The sequence below is a fragment of the Mytilus californianus genome, unplaced genomic scaffold, assembly GCF_021869535.1.
Source record: "Mytilus californianus isolate M0D057914Y unplaced genomic scaffold, xbMytCali1.0.p SCAF_13, whole genome shotgun sequence".
Taxonomy (NCBI): Eukaryota; Metazoa; Mollusca; class Bivalvia; order Mytilida; family Mytilidae; genus Mytilus; species Mytilus californianus.
Genome location: NW_026262615.1, coordinates 9,761,815 through 9,784,051, shown reverse-complemented (window position 1 = coordinate 9,784,051; position 22,237 = coordinate 9,761,815). Strand labels below are relative to the sequence as shown.

The following is a 22,237-nucleotide window of genomic DNA, read 5'->3' as shown; positions in this document are numbered from 1 at the left end:
TATTTATCATGTAGTTATATAATTTGGATTGTTTATTTTCAAAAATTTGTAAGAAATAACCATAACATCTCAACTTTATACAATTGGTTCAAAGCTCTTGTCAGCATTTCATAGCTTAATTCAGTATTCCTGTTTTATTTAAAAAAATATTATTGGAAAATCTGTTATTTTACACATTTTTAAACCATCACAACAGTAGGATTTATGTAAAATGAGGCACACTATCATCACATATTTTGAAGATGAGAAGTAGTGTAGTAACCTCAGTACAAATAGGTCAAGGAACAATATTGTCCTGAATGGAGCGAATGTTCAATGTACAAAATGATTTCCTTTATCAGTCAAAATAGTTTGGTAAATAATTTAAATGTACAGCAACACACATCTTGACCTTTTTTGTATACACATATAAGGAGTGCACATTGTTTACATTGTTCATGTAACATTACATTGTTATATCAACATTTCATTGCTGTTGATGTGTTCCATTAGTATTCAACCAGTAGATGTTTTTTTTTAATGTTTCAGAAAATTGAGGAAAATGTCAGAACTTAAAAAACTATTTTGTTTATCAAAGATAAGTGAAATCAATGTTATTTCTTGAGAATACTTATTCAAATTAATATTTAAATAAGGAATAAAAACATTCAGTGTAACAGGTTAGCGAGTGAAAATCTTGTTGTAGTTGTCTCCCTTGGTGAACCTCTTTTAAAAGGTTCCATCCTGTAATGAAAATAATGAAAAATATTGTAAAAAAAAGAGAAAAAAATGTAAATTGATAAAAACTGCTCATTATATACTGGTATTTTAACCAGGTAAGTATGTAAACAAATTATTAGATTATTAACTTTATCCTACATTGATTGAATTAATATGAAAATATACAGCTACATTGTGTGGTGCAGCTGTTAAATAAAAAGTGTAATATATTATGTTAAAAAAACAAACAAAAAAATTGTATAAATTATGTAAAATATGTGTAAAAAGTTTGAGTTTGTGATATGACAGTAGTTTTAATTCTTCCCATGCTTATTGTCTTTGGGGGAAATGCTTCTGTTTCATTTCTACACTTTGTTTACTTTTCTTTACCTCCTTTATGAAGAGCTCGTCACTCATTGAAGATTTTAAAGTGAAAAATAAAACTGATAAAAACAATTAAACCAGTGATGTGATGTGTTCTTGGTCTGATCTCATTTAGTTTAATTTTTGTCCATTTGAACAGCTGAAAAAAAACCTAGAGAATTTATTTAAAGGCATACAAAATTCAAATGGAGGAGAATAAGATCAAATGGGAATAGATTAGTGTTGTGTGTTTTATATATTTTGTTATTTTAGTTATGGAACTAAGAAAAAAATGATAAAAATTATGTTAAAATATAAACTGAAGAGACTTACACATACTACATACAAACTTGCAGAGAAGAGGGAATTATCAGGATTTTGTTAATAATCTACTATGTTATTATATAAATAAAACTTCCGTTTCAATAATTTTAGAGTTCGTGTTAATTTAATGTGCCAGTACAATTTTTTATACGACCGCAAAAATTTTTGCGGTCGTATATTGGTATGACGTTGGCGTCGTCCGAAGACACATTGGTTTTGGCACTCTAACTTTAGTTTAAGTGAATGGATCTCTATGAAATTTTACCATAAGGTCAATACCACAAAAGGAAGGTTGGGATTGATTTTGGGGGTTATGGTACCAACAGTTAAGGAATTAGGGGCCAAAAAGGGGCCAAAAATAAGCATTTTTATACGACCGCAAAAAAATTTTTGTGGTCGTATATTGGTATGACGTTGTCGTCGTCGTCGTCGTCGTCGTCCAGCGTCGTTGTCGTCCGAATACACATTAGTTTTCGCACTCTAACTTTAGTTTAAGTGAATGGATCTTTGTGAAATTTTACCATAAGGTTCAATACCACAAAAGGAAGGTGGGGATTGATTTTGGGGGTTATGGTACCAACAGTTAAGGAATTAGGGGCCAAAAAGGGGCCAAAAATAAGCATTTTCTAGTTTCCAGACAATAACTGTGGAAAGGTGTATGGATCTCTCTGAAATTATACTACAAGTTTCCATACCACAAAGGGATGGTTAGGATTTGCTTTGGGGGAGTATGGCTCAAACCGTTTAAGAATTAGGGGCAAAAAAGGGGGAAAAACAAGGTTGTCCTGGTTAATGGACAAATACTTTAGTACAAAACATAATTTAAAGCAGTGTAAGGGAGATAAATCAAATACATCATTGAAATTATCTCCCTTACACTGCTTTTAAATTATGTATAAAGTAATGGTTAATGAACAATTAAGATAATTAAAAACAGTGTAAGGGAGGTAATCCAAATACAACGTTTTGGTAACTTCCCTTACACTGCTTTTAAATTATGTTTAAAGAAATGCATATTTATAAAGGAAGACCAGTAAAAATATCTGCAAATGTTGCATCTTTTTTTTTACCAAAAAATCCATATGAAAGATTTGACACTATATTTTGAATTCTATTATAAAATAGATTAAGTTATTATGGTAAATTTAAATGGGTAATTATGGTTGCAAATTCCATTGGAAATTTGAATTGAGATTATGACCATATCTTGAGGGAAAGAATTTTTTTGGGGAAAAAAGGGGGGGGGGTTAAAAAGAAATTGTGGGGGGTCAATTTTTCTCATTTCAGATTTCAGAAATTATAAAGAATTATTCTTCAAATATTATTTTTTTTTCAAATTTCAAATATTGAAAAATTTCAAGAAGTAATCTTTAATTGCACAGTATGGCGCATTAGATTTGTAAAATCTTTGACCACATTTATTTATTTGTTATGCCGAATCTAACCGTGTATTTAGATTTTTAATTTTGGGTCCAGTTTTCAAATTGGTCTACATTAAGGTCCAAAGGGTCCAAAATTAAACTTTGTTTGATTTTAACAAAAATTGAATATATGGGGTTCTTTGATATGCTGAATCTAAACATGTATTTAGGTTTTTGATTTTTGGCCCAATTTTCAAGTTGGTCCAAATTGGGGTCCATAATTAAAATTTGTTTGATTTCAACAAAAATTGAATATATGGGGTTCTTTAATATGCTGAATCTAACCATGTATTTAGATTTTTTATTTGTGGACCCCGCTATCAAATTGGTTCATATTGAGGTCAAAAGGGTCCAAAATTAAACTTTGTTTGATTTCATCAAAAATGGAATTATTGGGGTTCTTTGATATGCCAAATCTCACCGTGTATTTAGATTTTTAATTTTGGGTCCCGTTTTTTAAATTGGTCTACATTAAGGTCCAAAGGGTCCAAAATTAAACTTAGTTTGATTTTAACAAAAATTGAATATTTGGGGTTCTTTGATATACTGAATCTAAACATGTGTTTAGATTTTTGATTATGGGCCCAGTTTTCAAGTTGGTCAAAGTTGGGGTCCAAAATTAAACTTTGTTTGATTTCAACAAAAATTGAATATATGGGGTTCTTTGATATGCTGAATCTAAACATGTATTTAGATTTTAGATTTTTGGCCCAGTTTTCAAGTTGGTCCAAATTGGGGTCCAAAATTAAACTTTGTTTGATTTCAACAAAAATTGAATATATGGGGTTCTTTTATATGCTGAATCTAACCATGTATTTAGATTTTTTATTTGTGGGCCCGCTATCAAATTGGTTCATATTGAGGTAAAAAGGGTCCAAAATTAAACTTTGTTTGATTTCATTAAAAATTGAATTATTGGGGTTCTTTGATATGCCAAATCTAACCGTGATTTTAGATTTTTAATTTTGGGTCCCGTTTTTTAAATTGGTCTACAATAAGGTCCAAAGGGTCCAAAATTAAACTTAGTTTGATTTTAACAAAAATTGAATTCTTGGAGTACTTTGATATGCTGAATCTAAACATGTGTTTAGATTTTTGATTATGGGACCAGTTTTCAAGTTGGTCCAAGTTAGGGTCCAAAATTAAACTTTGTTTGATTTCAACAAAAATTGAATATATGGGGTTCTTTGATATACTGAATCTAACCATGTATTTTGATTTTGGACATTGGACCATGATAGGTAAATTAAAAAAATTGAAGTTCTTGGACCACATTCTTTCTGTGCCAGAAACCTATGCTGTGTCAAATATTTAATCACAATCCAAATTCAGAGCTGTATCAAGCTTGAATGTTGTGTCCATACTTACCCCAACTGTTCAGGGTTCGACCTCTGCGGTCGTATCAAGCTGCGCCCAGCGAAGCATTTTATTGTAACTTCCAGACATAACTTGTGTGTTAGTGTATGGACATTGTACCACAAGGTTCCATATCACAAAGGGAATGCTGGGATTGATTTTGGGGGTAATTGCCTCAAAATATTAGGAATTAGGGGCCAAAAAAGGGGCAAAAAACAAGCATTTTTCTAGTTTCATGACAATAACTTGTGTGAAAGTGTATGGATCTTTCTGAAATTGTACTACAAGGTTCCATATCACAAAGGGAAAGCTGGAATTGAGTTTGGGGGTAATTGCCCGAAACGTTTAGGAATAAGGGGCCAAAAATAAGCATTTTTCTAGTTTCCAGACAATAACTTGTGTTCAAGTGTATGGATCACTCTGAAATTGTACCACATGGTTCCATATCACACAGGGAATGCTGGGATTGATTTAGGGGGTAATTGCCTCAAAATTTTAGGAATTAGGGGCCAAAAAAGGGGCAAAAAACAAGCATTTTTCTAGTTTCATGACAATAACTTGTGTGTAAGTGTTTGGATATTTCTGAAATTGTACTACAAGGTTCCATATCACAAAGGGAAAGCTGGAATTGAGTTTGGGGGTCATTGCTCAAAACGTTTAGGAATTGGGGGCCAAAAAGGGGCCAAAAAACACATTTTTCTAGTTTCCAGACAATTACTTGTGTTCAAGTGTATGGATCTCTCTGAAATTGTACTGCAAGGTACCATACCACAAAGGGAGGGCTGGGATTGAGTTTGGGGGTGATGAATCATAAGGGGGTTCAAAAAATTTGGGGGTGATTTTTTTTTTTCCTTTATTTTTCTTTTTTTCCTTTTTTTTTCTTTTAAAATTTTCCATTTTAAGTTGAATATTTCTGATTTATATTTAAAAGCAAACAATAATGATATGGTAGGAGATACACACCAAACAGGATGTGTAAATTATTATATAAGTATTGTGCAATAGCAAGAAATTTTCAATTGCACAGTATTGCGCAATAGCAAGAAATCTTCAATTGCACAGTATTGCGCAATAGCAAGAAATATCCAATAGCACAATATTGCGCAATAGCAAGAAATAGTCAATTGTGCAGTATTGCGCAATTGCAAGAAATATTCAATTGCACAGTATTGTGCAAAAGAAGATACTTCGTATAAATTGCTTATTTCTTGACCAATTTCAATGGGGTTTTATTCTTGAATTCTTGGGGTTCTTTAATATGCTGAATCTAACCGTGTATTAAGTTTTTGGATTTTGGGCCCCGTTTTTAAATTGGTCCACATTGAGGTCCAAAGGGTCCAAAATTAAACTTTGTTTGATTTCATCAAAAATTGAATTATTGGGGTTCTTTGATATGCCGAATCTAACCGTGTATTTAGATTCTTAATTTTTGGTTTCGTTTTCAAATTGGTCTATATTAAGGTCCAAAGGGTCCAAAATTAAACTAAGTTTGATTTTAACAAAAATTGAATTCTTAGGGTTCTTTGATTAGCTGAATCTAAACATGTATTTAGATTTTTGATTATGGGCCCAGTTTTCAAGTTGGTCCAAATCGAGGTCCAAAATTAAACTGTTTGATTTCAACAAAAAATGAATATATGGGGTTCTTTGATATGCTGAATCTAACCATGTATTTAGATTTTTGGGCCCCGTTATCAACTTTGTCCACATTGAGGTCAAAAGGGTCCAAAATTAAACTTTGTTTGATTTCATCAAAAATTGAATTCTTGGGGTTCTTTGATATGCTGAATCTAACCATGTATTAAGATTTTGGATATTGGACCATAATAGGTGAATGTCCAATTTAAAATTTTTAAGTTCTTAGACCACATTCATTCTGTGTCAGAAACCTATGCTGTGTCAAATATTTAATCACAATCCAAATTCAGAGCTGTATCAAGCTTGAATGTTGTGTCCATACTTGCCCCAACTGTTCAGGGTTCGACCTCTGCGGTCGTATCAAGCTGCGCCCTGCGGAGCATTTTATTTCTTGTTGCTTAACACCCCTTAAATAAGAATTGCTCACTCTTTCCTAAAGCAAGATACATGTATAATATACAGATTAAATGCAACCAAATAATCTGATTAACTTAATGCACCTGTATGCCCATTAGTCCATTGTCCATATTATCGTTTTATCACTTATGTATTTGACCAATATAACATTGTTTATACCAACTCGATAGTAACATGTTTTTCACCGATTCCATTCTTTGGATATTGGAATAGTTGTCTAATCTGTAATTATGCCAATTGTGACATTTTGATCCGAGTGGTTTTGCATGGTGGGTGATGAATGCACAGCAGGAGATGCTTACCCTGTCGACACACCTTGTCTTACTCATGTTGGAATTCATGCAATTCACTAAATTTTTGTTTGTTACGTTGATTTGTCTTAATCGATTTGCGAGATGAACATTGGTAGTAAACTACTGTTGCCTTAATTATACCCACGCTTCAAACTTGTATCAAAGGAAGGGGGTATACTGTTTTACCTCAGTCTGTCTTTGTCCCCTGAAATTTCTGTCAAATTGTTCTAAGGAACTTCAACTCTTGAGCTACCTGAAATTTGTTATATGGCTTCATGTCGGCATGATATAAAGTGTGACAAGGTTTTAGATTCGTCTTAATAGAATGCATATATATTCTGAACATAATGTAGGAGGCGGTTGGTTCAAACCAAAACTTTAAAAGTTGTATTTGTTGATGGCGTCATTAAGGAGTAAGAGCAAAAACTGGTTGGCTCGGAGACAAGATTAATGTGTCTGGGTAAGGTGACCTGTTTTCCTGCAGACTTGTGAACTAGAAAGTTAAAATCTGGCTCTGCGTATCAGTCTTAATACAAAGGTGAATATGCATTTAATTTGCTGGACGTTAAACAGCCATCCTTCGTCCTCATCTTGGAAGTACAAAAAAGAATGTGTCACCAGGCTGCATGTGAACATACCGTGTAATGCATTTTCAGATTTATTTATATTCAAACTTCCAAAACTTGTTTACCAATTTTTTGTTTTATTTCGTTCATTCACCATTATTTTGAGATATGGGGTTATTGTACTGACGTCAACTATAGGAATAATAGATTTGTGTATACGTCAAAACCACACAAATAAAGTACAAAGCCAAGAGTTAATCTAAGTTGTGAATAAATAAAAATAAATATCAAAACATAGGCCATCAATACCTTATTTTTATTCTATAATAAAACACATAACATATGACCTACGACAATTACTGACAGGGTTCCTGACTAGAAACGGACACTTAAGTGTCAAGGTTCAACAATTTTTATACGCCCTTCAAATTTTTGACGGGACGTATTATGGTATACAAATGTCCGGTGTCCGTCCGTCCGTCCGTCTGTCTGTCCGGCGTAAACATGTCGCACCGTAACTTGAGAATGACGTATCCAAATTTCATGAAACTTAACATAGTTGTTTCTTATGATGGTCAAACGATCTGTATACTTTTTTGTGATAATAAGATTAAAACTTTTTGAGTTACGGGACTTAGTAACTAAAACAGGTGTGTGTTTTTTTTCACATGTCGCGCCGTATCTCAAAAACAATTTATGATTATTGCTTAAAACTTTACACACTTCTTAGTTATATTAATCTTAAGATCTGTATACTTTTTGGTGATGATTCAAAATTTTATTTTAGAGATATTGAGTATTTTGTTAAAAAAGGGGGAGGGGTTTTTCACATGTCACGCCGTATCTCAAAAACAGTTTATGATTATTGCTTAAAACTTTACACACTTCTTAGTTATATTAACCTTAAGATCTGTATACTTTTTGGTGATGATTCAAAATTTTATTTTTGAGTTATTGAGTATTTTGTAAAAAAAAGGGGAGGGGTTTTTCACATGTCGTGCAGTATCTCAAAAACGATTTATGATTATTGCTTAAAATTTTACACACTTCTTTGTTATATTAATCTTAAGATCTGTATACTTTTTGGTTTTGATTCAAAATTTTATTTTTGAGATATTGAGTTTTTTGTAAAAAAAAAAGGGGGGGGGGGGTTTCGCATGTCACGCCGTATGTCAGTAACTATTTATTCTTATTGCATAAAAATTCACACACAAGACGACGGGCGTATCATGAGCTCATGGTGCAGCTGTTATTATTTTTTTTAGATATAACTCATTAGATTCGATCGATAGTATGCCACATATAATCTAGTTTAAACAGTTACTGTCCTATTTATAAAGGCACAGTAGAATACCGGTGTTCAAAAGTCATAAATCGATTGAGAGAAAACAAATCCGGGTTACAAACCAAAACCGAGGGAAACACATCAACTATAAGTGGAAAACAAATGAACAACAGGTACGCCTAAGTGCAACAAAAACAAACGCCAACACACATAAACGAATTATTTGATAACAACTGTAATATTCCTGACTTGGTACACGACATTTTAAGATAAAATGGTGGGTTGAACCTGGTTTCATGGCATGCCAAACCTCCCACTTTATGACAATGTTAAAAAATATCGCTAAAACACTTAGTGACAGAAATACAGCACAAACACACGCAAGAACATTCATAACAGAAACACACAAACAAATAATATAATAGTCGACACAACATGCAAACCACAGAACAACAACGAACATATTCCACCATACCATGATATCAAAAATAGTGACGCGCTTACGTAACTAACATGCAATCTCGAACTTTATACAATTATTTTCACAATATTCGTCCAAACAATTTACATGCCAATATGGACAGGCAATTTTATAATTATTTGGACTATAAACGATAAGACATAACAGATTATCCAACCGAAACACGCCGCACAGCAATATAAATTCACATTCAGTATAACAAACCTATTTATCTCAAACCATCCAAAGTTCAGATGTTCCAGTTCAAAAGGAACTCCTGAAACGATTACCCTTTTAAGAGTAGGTAATGAAGTTCCAGTGAACATAGATAGTCAATGAAGGGGTTGATATCCGATGATTCTGGCTCATTATATGTTTGTTTTCTCGATCCAAATCAAGTCAGAAAAGTGGCTTTTCTTAAAAAGTTTTTGTCTTCATTATACAGGATTTAAACGTACGACCCAAATACAGACATTTACATTCTCTTATGTAACCTAAAGGAACATATAACAAGGCAATTAGCTCAGTTTTACTCGATACATCTTGTTATCTTATATTTTGAACTACTTATAATTCAGTTCAAAAGAATGTCGTAAAAACTCGTCAAAATGTTAATACTCAAACTTGGCAGAATCTGAATAATTTGTCTCTGTTGTGTATCGCTTATAAGTAACGAGTCAGATAACGTACGCTTTCAACCCTTTCATTCGCAATTCAAGTATCTTTTGAAGACTGCAACAGGTTTTATATTAAGTATAAATTCCAATAAAATGCAAAAGAATTCACCTTCACTTTCCACTTTGTATCGTTCCTACCTTCCTGTCCTTATAGTTATCTTTCCTTCAACATGCTCATGCTGCAGTTCCTCTCTAATCACTAATTAATCAATGATAAAACATTTTGCCAAAGTCTTAAAATTTTTACCATGTGTTTTCGCAATGACATGTTTTTAATTTGTGCCAGTTTAAATACAAGTTTATTAAAGACTGTTAATCAAAGCAAGGGTACTATATGTAATAAATGACAAGTGATTCAAATAAGACCAATTTAGTGTGACATTTGTATAAGACGTACTACTTGAGATTTTAATTGGTTTTCAAATCTGTACAGTATGACCATGACTTCCTTAATATTCCTTTTTGACTACATATCAATAGATCAAACATTAAGAAGAGAAAACATGAAACCTGGCAAAATGCTCTCGACCAATGAAATTGTAGGATTTGATGTTTCTTAATTGTGAAGAATGAATGTAAATCATATTCTTAGTAAGGGACTATTATTTGGGCTTACGTACATTTTTAAACATTGAGCTTGTCACGAAGCATATCTATCAGCTTGAAAAGATTCAAGTTGTGGTTGAAACTGGCTAAAAGTTAAATTTTCAAACAAAACAAAACAAACAACACAAATAAATCAAAATAAGTTGAAATTTACGGGTGCAGAAAATTTGGTACCGTTAATTTTATTATGAGAATATTAAAGATTCAAAATTACTGAAAGAATTAACAATATCAAAGCAATGCAAAGCAAGATGTTTTTTTAGAATTAAATATATCCTAAATCCTTTACTAATACGTTCACAAAAACTCAGTTAATGTATCAGCGGATGGTTAGATTACTAATTTCCAATATTCCGATACTAATGATAATAAAGCAGGTATCTAAATCAAATTTTAAATATATACAAAAGGAGTTGAGTTTTAATTAATTACCTCACATCATTATGAAATTATGATTTGGTGTAAAGAGCTAGAATATTGGCTATGATATAGAATTTATTTGTAACTTAAATTTTGAATTTACTTATTTGACCTGTAGATAAAAAAAAAACAATCCCCCACTAAACATATCACAATTTACATGCATACGCTTTGTATATGTAAGAGAATGATAATCCCTTTCTTCATGAATAAGTACGAGCGTTAGCGAGTACTTATCATGAAGTAAGGAATTATCATTCTCTTACAAACTTAGAATATTGTAAAGTGCTCAAGGTTCAAATGATCTATTCAAGAATTAGTTTCATTGTCAGTGCAATGTTTATAATTGATGCATGACTTCCTTTTTCGGCATGTCATTTATGGATAAGTTTTAGTGATGTAAGGACTTTCTTATGATTTGGGAAATATTTAAAAAAAAAAGCGTTATAGATATTAGGTGACACAACAGTAGAAAGAAAAGGTATGAATTGTATGTTTCCTGATTGTGAGTATGAATGTAAATCATGTAATATTTTAGTAAGTAATTATCCTGTTTTATTTACAGTTTAAATCAATTAATACATTAGAGTTACAAATAAATTTTATTTCACAGCCAAAAATTGGTCCGGTTTTTTACATCAAATACTGTTTCATTATGTCAGGGAAAAGTTTTTAATATGTTTAAAATTTAATTCCTGTTTTTTATCGGAATAATTGTATTGGAAATAACTATTCTCCCCAACCGCTGATCAAGTAATCATAGTTTTGGAAAGCTAAAGATTTAGGTTATTTTTTATCTGAAAGATTTTTTTTCTTTTTTTTTGCATTGCTTCGGTAATGTTTAATTTTATAGTAATTTGAAGTTATTAATATTTTCATAATAAAATTCACAGTACCAATTTTACTGCACCAGTAAACTTCAACTTATTTTGAGATTTTTGTTTGTTTCACATTTCAACTTTTAGTCAGTTTCAATATTTGTGTGATAAAACCTTTCAATCTGATAAATGTGCTTCGGGGCAGTTGTAACTCATTTATAGAAACTCTTTGTTTTGAACTGTAAATAGACCCAAATAATAGGATAATCCCTTACTAAGAACATGATTTGCATTCATTCTTCACAATTAAGAGGCATCCAATTCTACAATTTCATTGGTCGAGAGTACTTTGCTATATTCTAAATAAGATACTTATACAATTCCTACCATTACATCGTACTGTTGTGTCTAAACACAATTTATCAAATTAAGTGCTTACATCACTTAAACTAATCGATAAATGAAATGACTAAAAGGGAAGTCATGCCATTGATTATGAAAATTACATGGACAATGAAACGAATCATTTATTTAAACTAATCAAGAGATCGTTTGAGCCCTGAGCATTTTACAATATTCTAAGTTTGATAGAAAAATGTTAACCTCTTTTTTCATCATAGCTCATCAAAAGTACTTTATGACGCTAGTTATTAATCACGAATAAAGGGGTTTTATTTCTCTTACATATACACAATAAATATACGGAGTTTTTCCCACCTTTGATTCTATTATTAATAACATTCAAATTTTCCTATTAAATCCAAAAACGAAAGTAACTTAATCAAAGGTGAAAATATGTGACATGTAGTCATTTGAAGCAAGCAAAAGGTAAGTATTTTACGGTATTTATAAAGGTGTCTTTTTTGTAGCTGTGCACTGATAACTTAATCTATCTATTTAGAGACAAATTTAACAAATCCCAGAGGGTATAAAAACGTAGAGAATAAGTAGGATATTTTTATGATTTATCTCTCTCTCTCTCTCTCTCTCTCTCTCTCTCTCTCTCTATATATCAGATAAATGTATAATATTGGATGTAAACAATTTTTGAAATCAATTTCGAAATGCTTTTTCGACATATTTTTCGATATTATCTCGATTTTAATTTTTATGCGTCCTACCTATATAAACAAATGTACTGTGATGAACATGTGCATTCCTATAACCCACACTGGACCGAGAAATACATGAAAAACTTGGGAGAGAGAAAACAACAAAATACCTAAAATCAATGTTCTCAAGGTCTCATTGATGGCAAACCAGGCAGAAATAATTGGGTTTTTGTTCGGTTGAATATTGATTAATATTCTCAAAGGTGCATTCGCCATTACTTAAACCAAAATTTGAGGTGTGATTTTGTTTTTGTAATTTAAATCATTTATAAAAATGAAATATTGGAATCATGATTCTCTAATAGCTGTCAGTTTGGTTCAATATGTCAAGTTAAGGCTGGGGATATAACTTACAACCAATGAATAAAATTGTTGGGAATTCAAATGTTTTTGTCATATTCATGACAGGTAAAATAAAATCTGAATTACCTTGTTCAAAGATTAATTTCCAGAAAAAATACGAACAGGAACTTTTACACATTATGACTTGTTTGTTTCACAATTCAACTTTTAGTCAGTTTCAATATTTGTGTGATAAAACCTTTCAATCTGATAAATGTGCTTCGGGGCAGTTGTAACTCATTTATAGAAACTCTTTGTTTTGAACTGTAAATAGACCCAAATAATAGGATAATCCCTTACTAAGAACATGATTTGCATTCATTCTCATTGGCACTCGTACCACATCTTCTTATTTATATTCATAAAAAAAAAAGTGTAACAAAAATACCGTACTCCAAGTCAAATTCAAAAAGGAAAGTCCATAAAACTGACAAAATCAAACGCTATCAATCCACGGAACAAGTGAAAAACAACTGACATATTCTTGACTTGGTACTGATGTTTTCCTATAACTGTAACGTATAAACCATTGCAGTTTAAATAAGCAAAATTAACTAATCAGAATCTGTTATATTCCTAAAAAAAAGTCTTGAAGCAGAGGTATTTTTCAATTGCAAACATACTTATATTAATAGCTGGGTGGATACAAACATTGTTTTTGTTTCCACAGGAAGTAAACGAGAGGGCGAATGATACCAAATGGACATTCAAACTCATTAGTGGAAAATAATCTGACAACGCCATGACAAACACAGTAAAAGACCAAAAAGGCAAACAACAATATGCAAAACACAACAAAAAAACCCCAAAAAAACTGGGGACTGAGCCACACGAACCCCATTAAAAACTGGAGGTTATCTCGGGTGCCCCGGAAGTGTAAGCATTTTGCCATTGATACTAAATCCTATGCTTTAAACAAAGAGCCTTTGCCGACACATTGGGGATCAACCATTTAAAGGTTTTTATGGGCCATGATTAGCTTGTAATGGCTGACCTGCAATAATATATATATATATACACCAATTGACTTCAAATGTGAATATGTCGATGATAAAAAATGTGTTTTTTGACATGGAAGGAATATCCCGCCTGATGTTTTTCTGGATTTGTGACTGACCACAACTGACCTGAATCAACGTTTACGCATATTCTCTATAGAAATGTGAATATGATTTGTGTGTTTTCTTTAAACTAATTCTGTAGCTTTATTTGATTTAATTAGTAAGCAGGTACAGCAGATGGTACTAAGGGGAAAAGTTTTATGTTAAGCACTATTTTTTTAAAAATTTTAAACCATTCCTAAAAGTAAAAGGGAAAAAGATCCGTGCTCAAAATTATGTAGGTACCTACCAAAGAAACATAACTACTGATCGGCTGGAAAACTGTAAATTCATTTATTGTTTTGTATCACCACTTCCTTCCTTTGTGATCTCATGATAGCTACATAATCTGGAGCGAAGAATGTGTGCCTATGAAATAAATAAATTTTTAAACTGTAACTAGTTTATGCGCGCAGTATCTGTCAATACAGAGCAATACAAATGTATGGACTGGCAGTCACCGAGTCATGATAATGTGTACCTATTTATTAATACCTTGTGAGATGACATGACAATTCGATCCATCATGTCGAGATTATGAAATATTGGCAATGACATGGTTTTGTTTCTAAATATAAATGTGATTCTTGTTTTGAAACATCAGCCACCTACATGTACTAAAGAAATATAAGTAAATATAGTTGTGATATGGCTAAAGTGGCTATCTGTACATTAATAAATCTTTCTTTATTTTAGGCAAAAACTCATTTTCAACATACAGTTTGAACAGTTATTCAGTTTTCTTCTGTTATATGTCATTATTTCTGCTGCATTTTCATTTTTTACCAGCTTTTCAACGTTCGTATGAGGTTTTGAATTTTTAAAATATTTTGCTTTGTATTTGAAAGTCATTGAGAATGATAATTATAAAGAATTGTGAAGTTAAACAAATTTTTACAAAAAAGTTGTCTAAAAATACTAAACATGGATTTCCTCATCTCTATACCCAAGGCTTTTCGAATCAACAATTACGGTAAAGAAAAAGAAGAAATCAAAGTTGCCAATCAAAAGATTTTGTTTTATTCAACTCTGTCGTTCGGATATTGGCCTACTTAAATAAACCTGCTTTAAACATGACTTGGTGGTAGCAGGCACAATTCTCAATATATTGAATATCAAAACTGATCTGAGTCTGATGCGACACAAAAGATATGTTAAAGCACACGCTTACGATACAAAATAGAACAAATATTTTTTTCATATCTTTACTACTAAAGTGGTAGTTTGCTACAAATACGATATCAACTTATTTATTCTAGAAAGAAACAGCGTCTGAAAATGACGACTGTTAATACAACTGGTACAAGTGACCCGAGGACGTCCTTGTATGTAGGAGATCTACATCCAGATGTCACCGACGCTGAATTGCTGGATGCATTTTCAACAGCAGGACCAATCAGTAGGGTCCAAGTATATAGAGATAAGATCACAGAAAGTTCGCTTGGTTATGCTTTTGTCACATTTGAAAGAGAAGAAGATGGTAAGTGTTTCAGAGTGTAGTGCTTAGTATTGTATGCTTTGAATGATTAATGTTTCCTTTAAAGTTTGAATTTGCTAAGAATGTATTTGTGCCTCACTAAGGTTGCAACATATGATTTCAGACTGCTTTGATTGTGTTCTGTTTTGACCAGCTGGGGTTTGATATTTAAACGAACACTTGTCATCAGCATTGCAACCATTATCTTACTTTAATTGGCATGCATTTACGAATCCATCACTTTTTAGACATGAATACTTTACATTGCGACGACTCATTTCTTATTTTGCACTGTTTCAGACATGAAAGAAATTAATTCGATTGAATGTAGAATGCAAACATGTATAAAAACGTTTCATATTACTGAAATTTTTTAAACGAATTTCATTTAAAACATATAATTTCCTTAAATCTAATACATAATCAAAGTTGCCAAAAAAAAAAAACAACAACAAAACAAAAACGGAGAGATACGAAAGGGAGGAATTGAAATAGATAAACTGGAAGATAGGAAACACCATGAACAAAAAGCAAAAGTAAAAAATACCAACGTCACACAGGAACACAAATAACGGAACCTAAAATCAGGTATGAGTATGAAGTTCTATACATGACTGTTATAGAAAGCAGGAACTTTAAAAATTGCAAGGAAAATACAAAGTGTTCTTGAATGATCTAAATAAAAACTACGATATTGATATAAAAATTTCCAGCTCACATTGAATGCACCTGATGACCAAATTGTTTGAGAGAATGTTTTGGAATTGCTGTTGTGCAGCTTTTGAACTTTACTATAATTTATCTACAAAACATCTATTCGATTGTAACACATTAAACAACAACTCCTTATTCTTTTTTTCATATTGTAAGCTGTATATACAAACTTTATAGAATTAGTTTTCTTAAATCTATATGACAAATAAGAGGAAGAATTCTTGATCTGTATAATGTTAGTAACGGTATGTGTGTGTACAGAATAAGAAATATTGTTGGCCAAACATATTCCTCTATTAAAACGGGGAAGGCCGTTAGCGTGGTCGACATCGCCAACAAAATGTATAGAGTTGTCCTATTATGTAAATATATATATATTTTTCGATGAAATATACTTTTTCACCCATTTGGTCTTTTGGAAAATGTTGTTTGTGCTGTATTTAGACCCCTCTACCAAGAAATTTGTTTTGCATGCACACGTTTAAAAATTGCGGTTTTTATCCAACGCAATCATAGGTTTGAACGTTGTTTTCAATTTAGACTTGTATATATATATATATATAAATATATATACTGTAGCTGAAAGAGCTCATGGGACAATGGATAGCATCAAAGATCAACCAATCAGAATCATGTGGTCAGTAGGGGATGGCAACGTATTCATTAAGAATCTTGACAAAAGCATGGATACCAAGGCATTAAATGATATGTTTTCTGCTTTTGGGAATATTTTATCCTGTAAGGTAACATTATAATTATTGTTAGATTTAGTACACAGCCCCGCATATCTGCTTTCTTCTCACGGTTTCATGCTGTACATAATGGTTGCACAATTAATCAATAGAATGACAGATGGGTCTTTCTAATTTAATCATAAAGAAATAGTTTGTCTATTTATACTTTTATATAAGACTTCGACCATGTTTATATGTCTACTTCTACTACTACTACTACTACTACTACTACTACTACTACTATTATTATTACTACTACTACTACTACTACTACTACTATAACTACTACTACTGGTACCTTGTCTTATACAAGCATAAATGGTTTGGAACAACGTTTTAGAATTTTAGTTTTCAATGTTCTGAAATTTTCTAATTGTGGTGTTGTTACTATTTAGTAGTATGTAAATGAAACGTGCGTCTCGTGTACTGGATTTTAATCATGTGATCTTTATATGTCTTTTCTTGTTTCATCTTATTCTATATATAGGCTGGGCGAATTTATCTGAATGTTTATGGCGATAATTTAGCAATGTTTGATAGTTAGACGAGATATATCATATCTACCATTCGATAAGAATAGTATACAACCGGAGGCAAATCCCTGATTACTCTGTTAAAGACCCCGGATTTATTATCCGAGAATCTAGTGAAGATAATTAAAAAAAATAATCAATCAATGTCGCTACACAGAAAAATAAATCCCCGCGAAGGACGACCCGGTAGGAAATCATGAATTTGTGAAATTTTCAGAAACCAAACTTTTCACGATTGGTATACATGATATCATAAGTTTTTAATTCTATGAAAAACATAAAAAGTCACAGTAATATATCGTTGAAAAAGAATTTAAAGCCATTTATTTTCAGTCTTCGGAAAAGCCTTTTTTTCAACTGCAATTGACAGGTAGTCAGGTCGGGACGAATTGACACAGGCCTGGCTTACCTGGGAAAAATAAATGAGACTGGTTTATACTGGTAAACTTAATTGGATATGCAAAACATGAATGGAATGGTCACATGACGATACCATTCGTTGACTACACAGGAGCAAAATGTCATTCCACATCACAATTTGACAGGACTGCGCAAGGACTCCCTATTATTTTCCCTAAAACTTCTCTGCTCTTGACCAAAATATCTCAGAATTATGTCAAATTTGTCTCAGACTAAAACGCAGTCAACCTGTCATTGAAATAAATAAAATCTGTTATCTATTTGTGATTTTTTTCCCTTTTCATGCCTCAAGAATGTTGTTTCAGTACACAAGATTACAAAACGAGTATATTCATTAAACTTACACAGATATTATGAATTCAGCGCATTATCCATATAATAAAATGTATATAAATCTGCCAATCATATCCTTAAATCATTGCATTCCTCTTTGGAAGTCCAGTTATAAATTATTGTGATCTGTTAGCATGTAAAGATTTGTCTTGAATGACATGTCTCCAGTGTAAGCATCCTAAAATCTGATGTAGTATAAATAAAAGACAGAGGAAACACAATTTGAACTGAGCCAGATCTTTGCTTTGTAGCTTTCAAATGTATTTGCAAAAGAGTGTAGATGATATCTCATCATAATACAATATTTTCTGCTTCATTCCCTGTTCATCTTCTCTAAGCAATGCATCATAACTTGACCAATCTACAATTCTACACCCATTTCACCTAAATAAATCCACATTTATGATGATTTAGTCCTTTCTATGTTTACCTTTGATTAGCTGCAGGCGCATGCATTTAATGAGGAATTTTATATATCAGGTCAGCATGGTCAATTTATGTTCATTATTTGAAATATTTATGTAATGTTACCACAGATGGTTTGTATGTCTCTAATGGTACAACTTAGGCTTAAAAATGCTTTTCGCACCCATTATACTATTTATTTTTCACAGCTTAGGCCTTGTTTTATGTTGAGATCTTTTTTAAAATTTGATTACATATGTATCTACTGAAAGATACACAATTACATATTATTAGTGAAATGGAATTTTCAGGTTTTTTTTTAAAGTATCTTGGCATTTTATTTTTTCATGTTTGTTGCATGATGTGCAATATTTAGTTATTTGATATACATAATTGGGGATTGTGTTTTAAGTTGACAAATACTTAGTAGTTGTCACACTCAGAATACATCCTGATACTCTTGACATTGACAATAACTATTATTGCATATATATGCACGCATGTTCTATAAATGTAATTTGACATTTCTGTTCAAGACTGTGAGCGCAATGTTTTTGGCATCATATCATTAAGCTTTCAACAGTTGAGGGACTTGCAAAAAACAAAATGCAATTTTGGCATTTATTTGTTACAACCTAGCATATTCAATCTTCTTTGAAGGTTATTTGTGATGATCATGGTTCCTGGGGCTACGGATTTGTTCTTTTTGAAACTGAGGAAGCAGCCAGAAATGCAATATACAAAGTCAATGGCATTTTATTGAATGGAAAGCGGGTGTAAGTTTATTTTGTTACCATTGCCCTTTTGCTCGATATTTATATAAGCAAACACTAGTAACCAATATTTAGCTCACCTGGCCGAAAGGCCAAGTGAGCTTTTCTCATCACTTGACGTCAGGTGTCGTCCGCCTCCATCGTTAACTTTTACAAAAATCCTCTCCTCTTAAATATAGGCAACAGTAGTATACCGGTATTCAAAAGTCATAAATCGTTTTTGGCTTAAACTACTTGGCCAAATTTTACAAAACTTGAACACAATCATCGTTAGGATATCTAGTTCAAAAATATGTTCAGTGACCCTGCTTGCCGAACAAGATGGCCGACATGGCTGATAATAGAATATAGGGGTAAAATGCAAGTTTTGTCTATTATTTTGTATACAACTATGAATAGAGAAAAATCTGCCAGGGGTAAAAATGTTCAGGATGTTGAGCTCTACCTATTGTTCATTTACTTCTATATTGTCAAAAGACTTCTAATAGGAGTGAATGTCCTTAAATGACGAATTTTTACTTATATCGTAAAAACAATAATAGATAGATAGAAACTTCAAAAAGAAAAAAAAATATCAGCAAGACAATATCTACAAATAAGTCAATTTGACAGAAATTGTTAGTCGACTCCATATTGAAGTTATTGCCCTATAACGACGATTTTTTTTCCATTTTTTGCCAATAATATTAAAAACTGTAATAGATATATAGAAATTTATTTTTGCATAAATGATTAGCAAGACTCGTTATTGGAGCTATTGCCCTTGAATGATAAATTTTAATATTTATTTTCCACTTTTTTCCTATTATCTTAAAAAACTATAATAGATAAATAGAAACTTTAAAAAGAAAAAACTATCGACAAATATGTCAACATGACTGAAATTGTCAGTCAAATCTGAATAGAGTTATACTGCTTCACTGATTATATTTACTAAACGGTTACCATTGTTGAAGATACAGGTTAGCGACACATGGATCTGAACAGCTCTTAAAAGACTGAACAATAAATTGTTTTGTCTTTTTCATTCTTTCAGTCAATTTTCAGACTTATACACTGCGGTACATTCAGTAATGTTCCTACAATTCGCTTTCAGTCAATTAATATGTGCAATCTATGTTCAGGCTGATCAGTATTTGATATTTACCTGTACACATCAACATCCTTCTGAAATATTTGAAAATATTTTGAACAGTTTGGAATAGACTGCAAACGAATTGTCTGAGCAGTGCTGAAGATACCGCAGTGGATAAGTCTAAAAATTGACTAAAAGACTGAACATAAATGAATAATCTATTTTCGATGATACTTAATATTCATTTACTAGTAAAAAATGATCAACTAAAGAACTTTAGATGGCTCCACAGGATAACAGTATTAATATTCAAGATTAACAAAATAAGTTTCTTATTCCTCTCAGATTCCGATGTAAATCTCTACTGATTTGCTTTATTTATTTTTTCTAGGTTTTTGGCATTACAATTTCAGCTCATCTGTATCATGTGTATGGAGACTCTTAATTTTGGCATAACAATTTTATCTCATCTTATTTCATGGAGACTCGATTTTGGTGTTGAAAATACTGATAAACTAATAACCTTTTCATATTTGATACGAGAATTCAACAAATGAACTTAATGATTAAATATTTTTCTTTTGTTCAAACGTGTTCCGAGTACAAAAAAAAAGCTAACAACAAGACAGGCACAATACGTTCCTATACACACGCTAATAAAACTCCCATCAAACTTTACAAAAATCCTGTCAAGTGTCCTGATATTCTTCAGTTTCAACGATTGTTTGTCAGAGTGAGTTGTTTTATAACTATATTGACATCTGATGTACCACTTACCATATTGAAAATTCTGTTAAAATGGTTGGAGAACTATATATAAGGCAAGGGACGTTTTTAAAACGATCTTAAGAAAAGAATTTACAAAAATACCGAGCTCCAAGGTAAATTCAAAAAGTGGGAATTTAATCCATAAAATTATCATTATAAACAGTGCACGTTTTTATGGATGTGTTTACATTCACTTCCGCATCAGAGTATGCCTTAATCGTTTAAAACATCGTGAGTGCTAGGCACCTGCAATTACAAACATGAAGAATTGGTCTGTAGAGCGATTATTTTTGTGTAAAAAAAACCCCAATCTCATCAATTAACCGGATTAAGCTTTTAAATGTCATGAATTATTTTTAACGTTAAACATCACAGATTTCTATTTTTAGCTATGTTAGTCGAGAAATGAACGAAGACGATATCACTGAAATCCTGGCTGACAAGACAAAGAAATTTAACAATGTTTATATAAAGAATTTCGGCTTTAAGATGTCAGAAGAAGAGTTAAAAGAAATGTTTGAGCCGCATGGTAAAATTACCAGTTTAAAGGTTTGTTGATATTTTGAATGCAACTAAGCTATTGAGAGCAACTGCTAGAAGCACTAGCTAAAAACTAAAAAAAATTGAAGGCTTATAAGTTTGTACGCCTGACGCGCGTTTCGTCTACATAAGACCCATCAGTGGCACTCGAAATATATTACTTGGAAAGGCCAAATCAAATTAAAGAGCTTAACTTGTGTTTAATTACGTTATACTGTTTGGTGTTTTTATTTCATTAATTTTTGTCTTATGTTTATTTTTTACTAGATAATGACTGATATCAGGGGCGAAAGTCGAGGGTTTGGGTTTGTTTGCTATCAAAATTCAGAAGACGCTGAAAAGGTAAGCTCTTTTCAATAAAAAGCCATAATAACACATACACATTCTTAACCAGCTAATACCAAAAACAAATCTTTTTACTTAATAAAAAGTAAAATAACAAAAAAACCGAACTCCGAGGAAAATTCAAAACGAAAGGTCCCTAATCAAATAGCAAAATCAAAAGCTCAAACACATCAAACGAATGGATAACAGCGGTCATATCTCTGACTTGGTACAGGCATTTTCT

General features: G+C 31.8%; 1 protein-coding gene across 1 annotated transcript in view; it reads left to right on the top strand.

The window, feature by feature from the left end:
- LOC127723848 (uncharacterized) overlaps positions 1 to 22,237 on the top strand; it is a 373,964-nt gene that overhangs the window by 17,295 nt on the left and 334,432 nt on the right. Inside the window, exons 12-17 of the mRNA XM_052230569.1 lie at positions 13,433 to 13,470; positions 15,157 to 15,377; positions 16,668 to 16,831; positions 19,174 to 19,289; positions 21,519 to 21,678; positions 21,937 to 22,011. Of these exons, the coding sequence (XP_052086529.1) occupies positions 13,433 to 13,470; positions 15,157 to 15,377; positions 16,668 to 16,831; positions 19,174 to 19,289; positions 21,519 to 21,678; positions 21,937 to 22,011 (774 nt within the window). The remainder of the gene's footprint in view (positions 1 to 13,432; positions 13,471 to 15,156; positions 15,378 to 16,667; positions 16,832 to 19,173; positions 19,290 to 21,518; positions 21,679 to 21,936; positions 22,012 to 22,237) is intronic.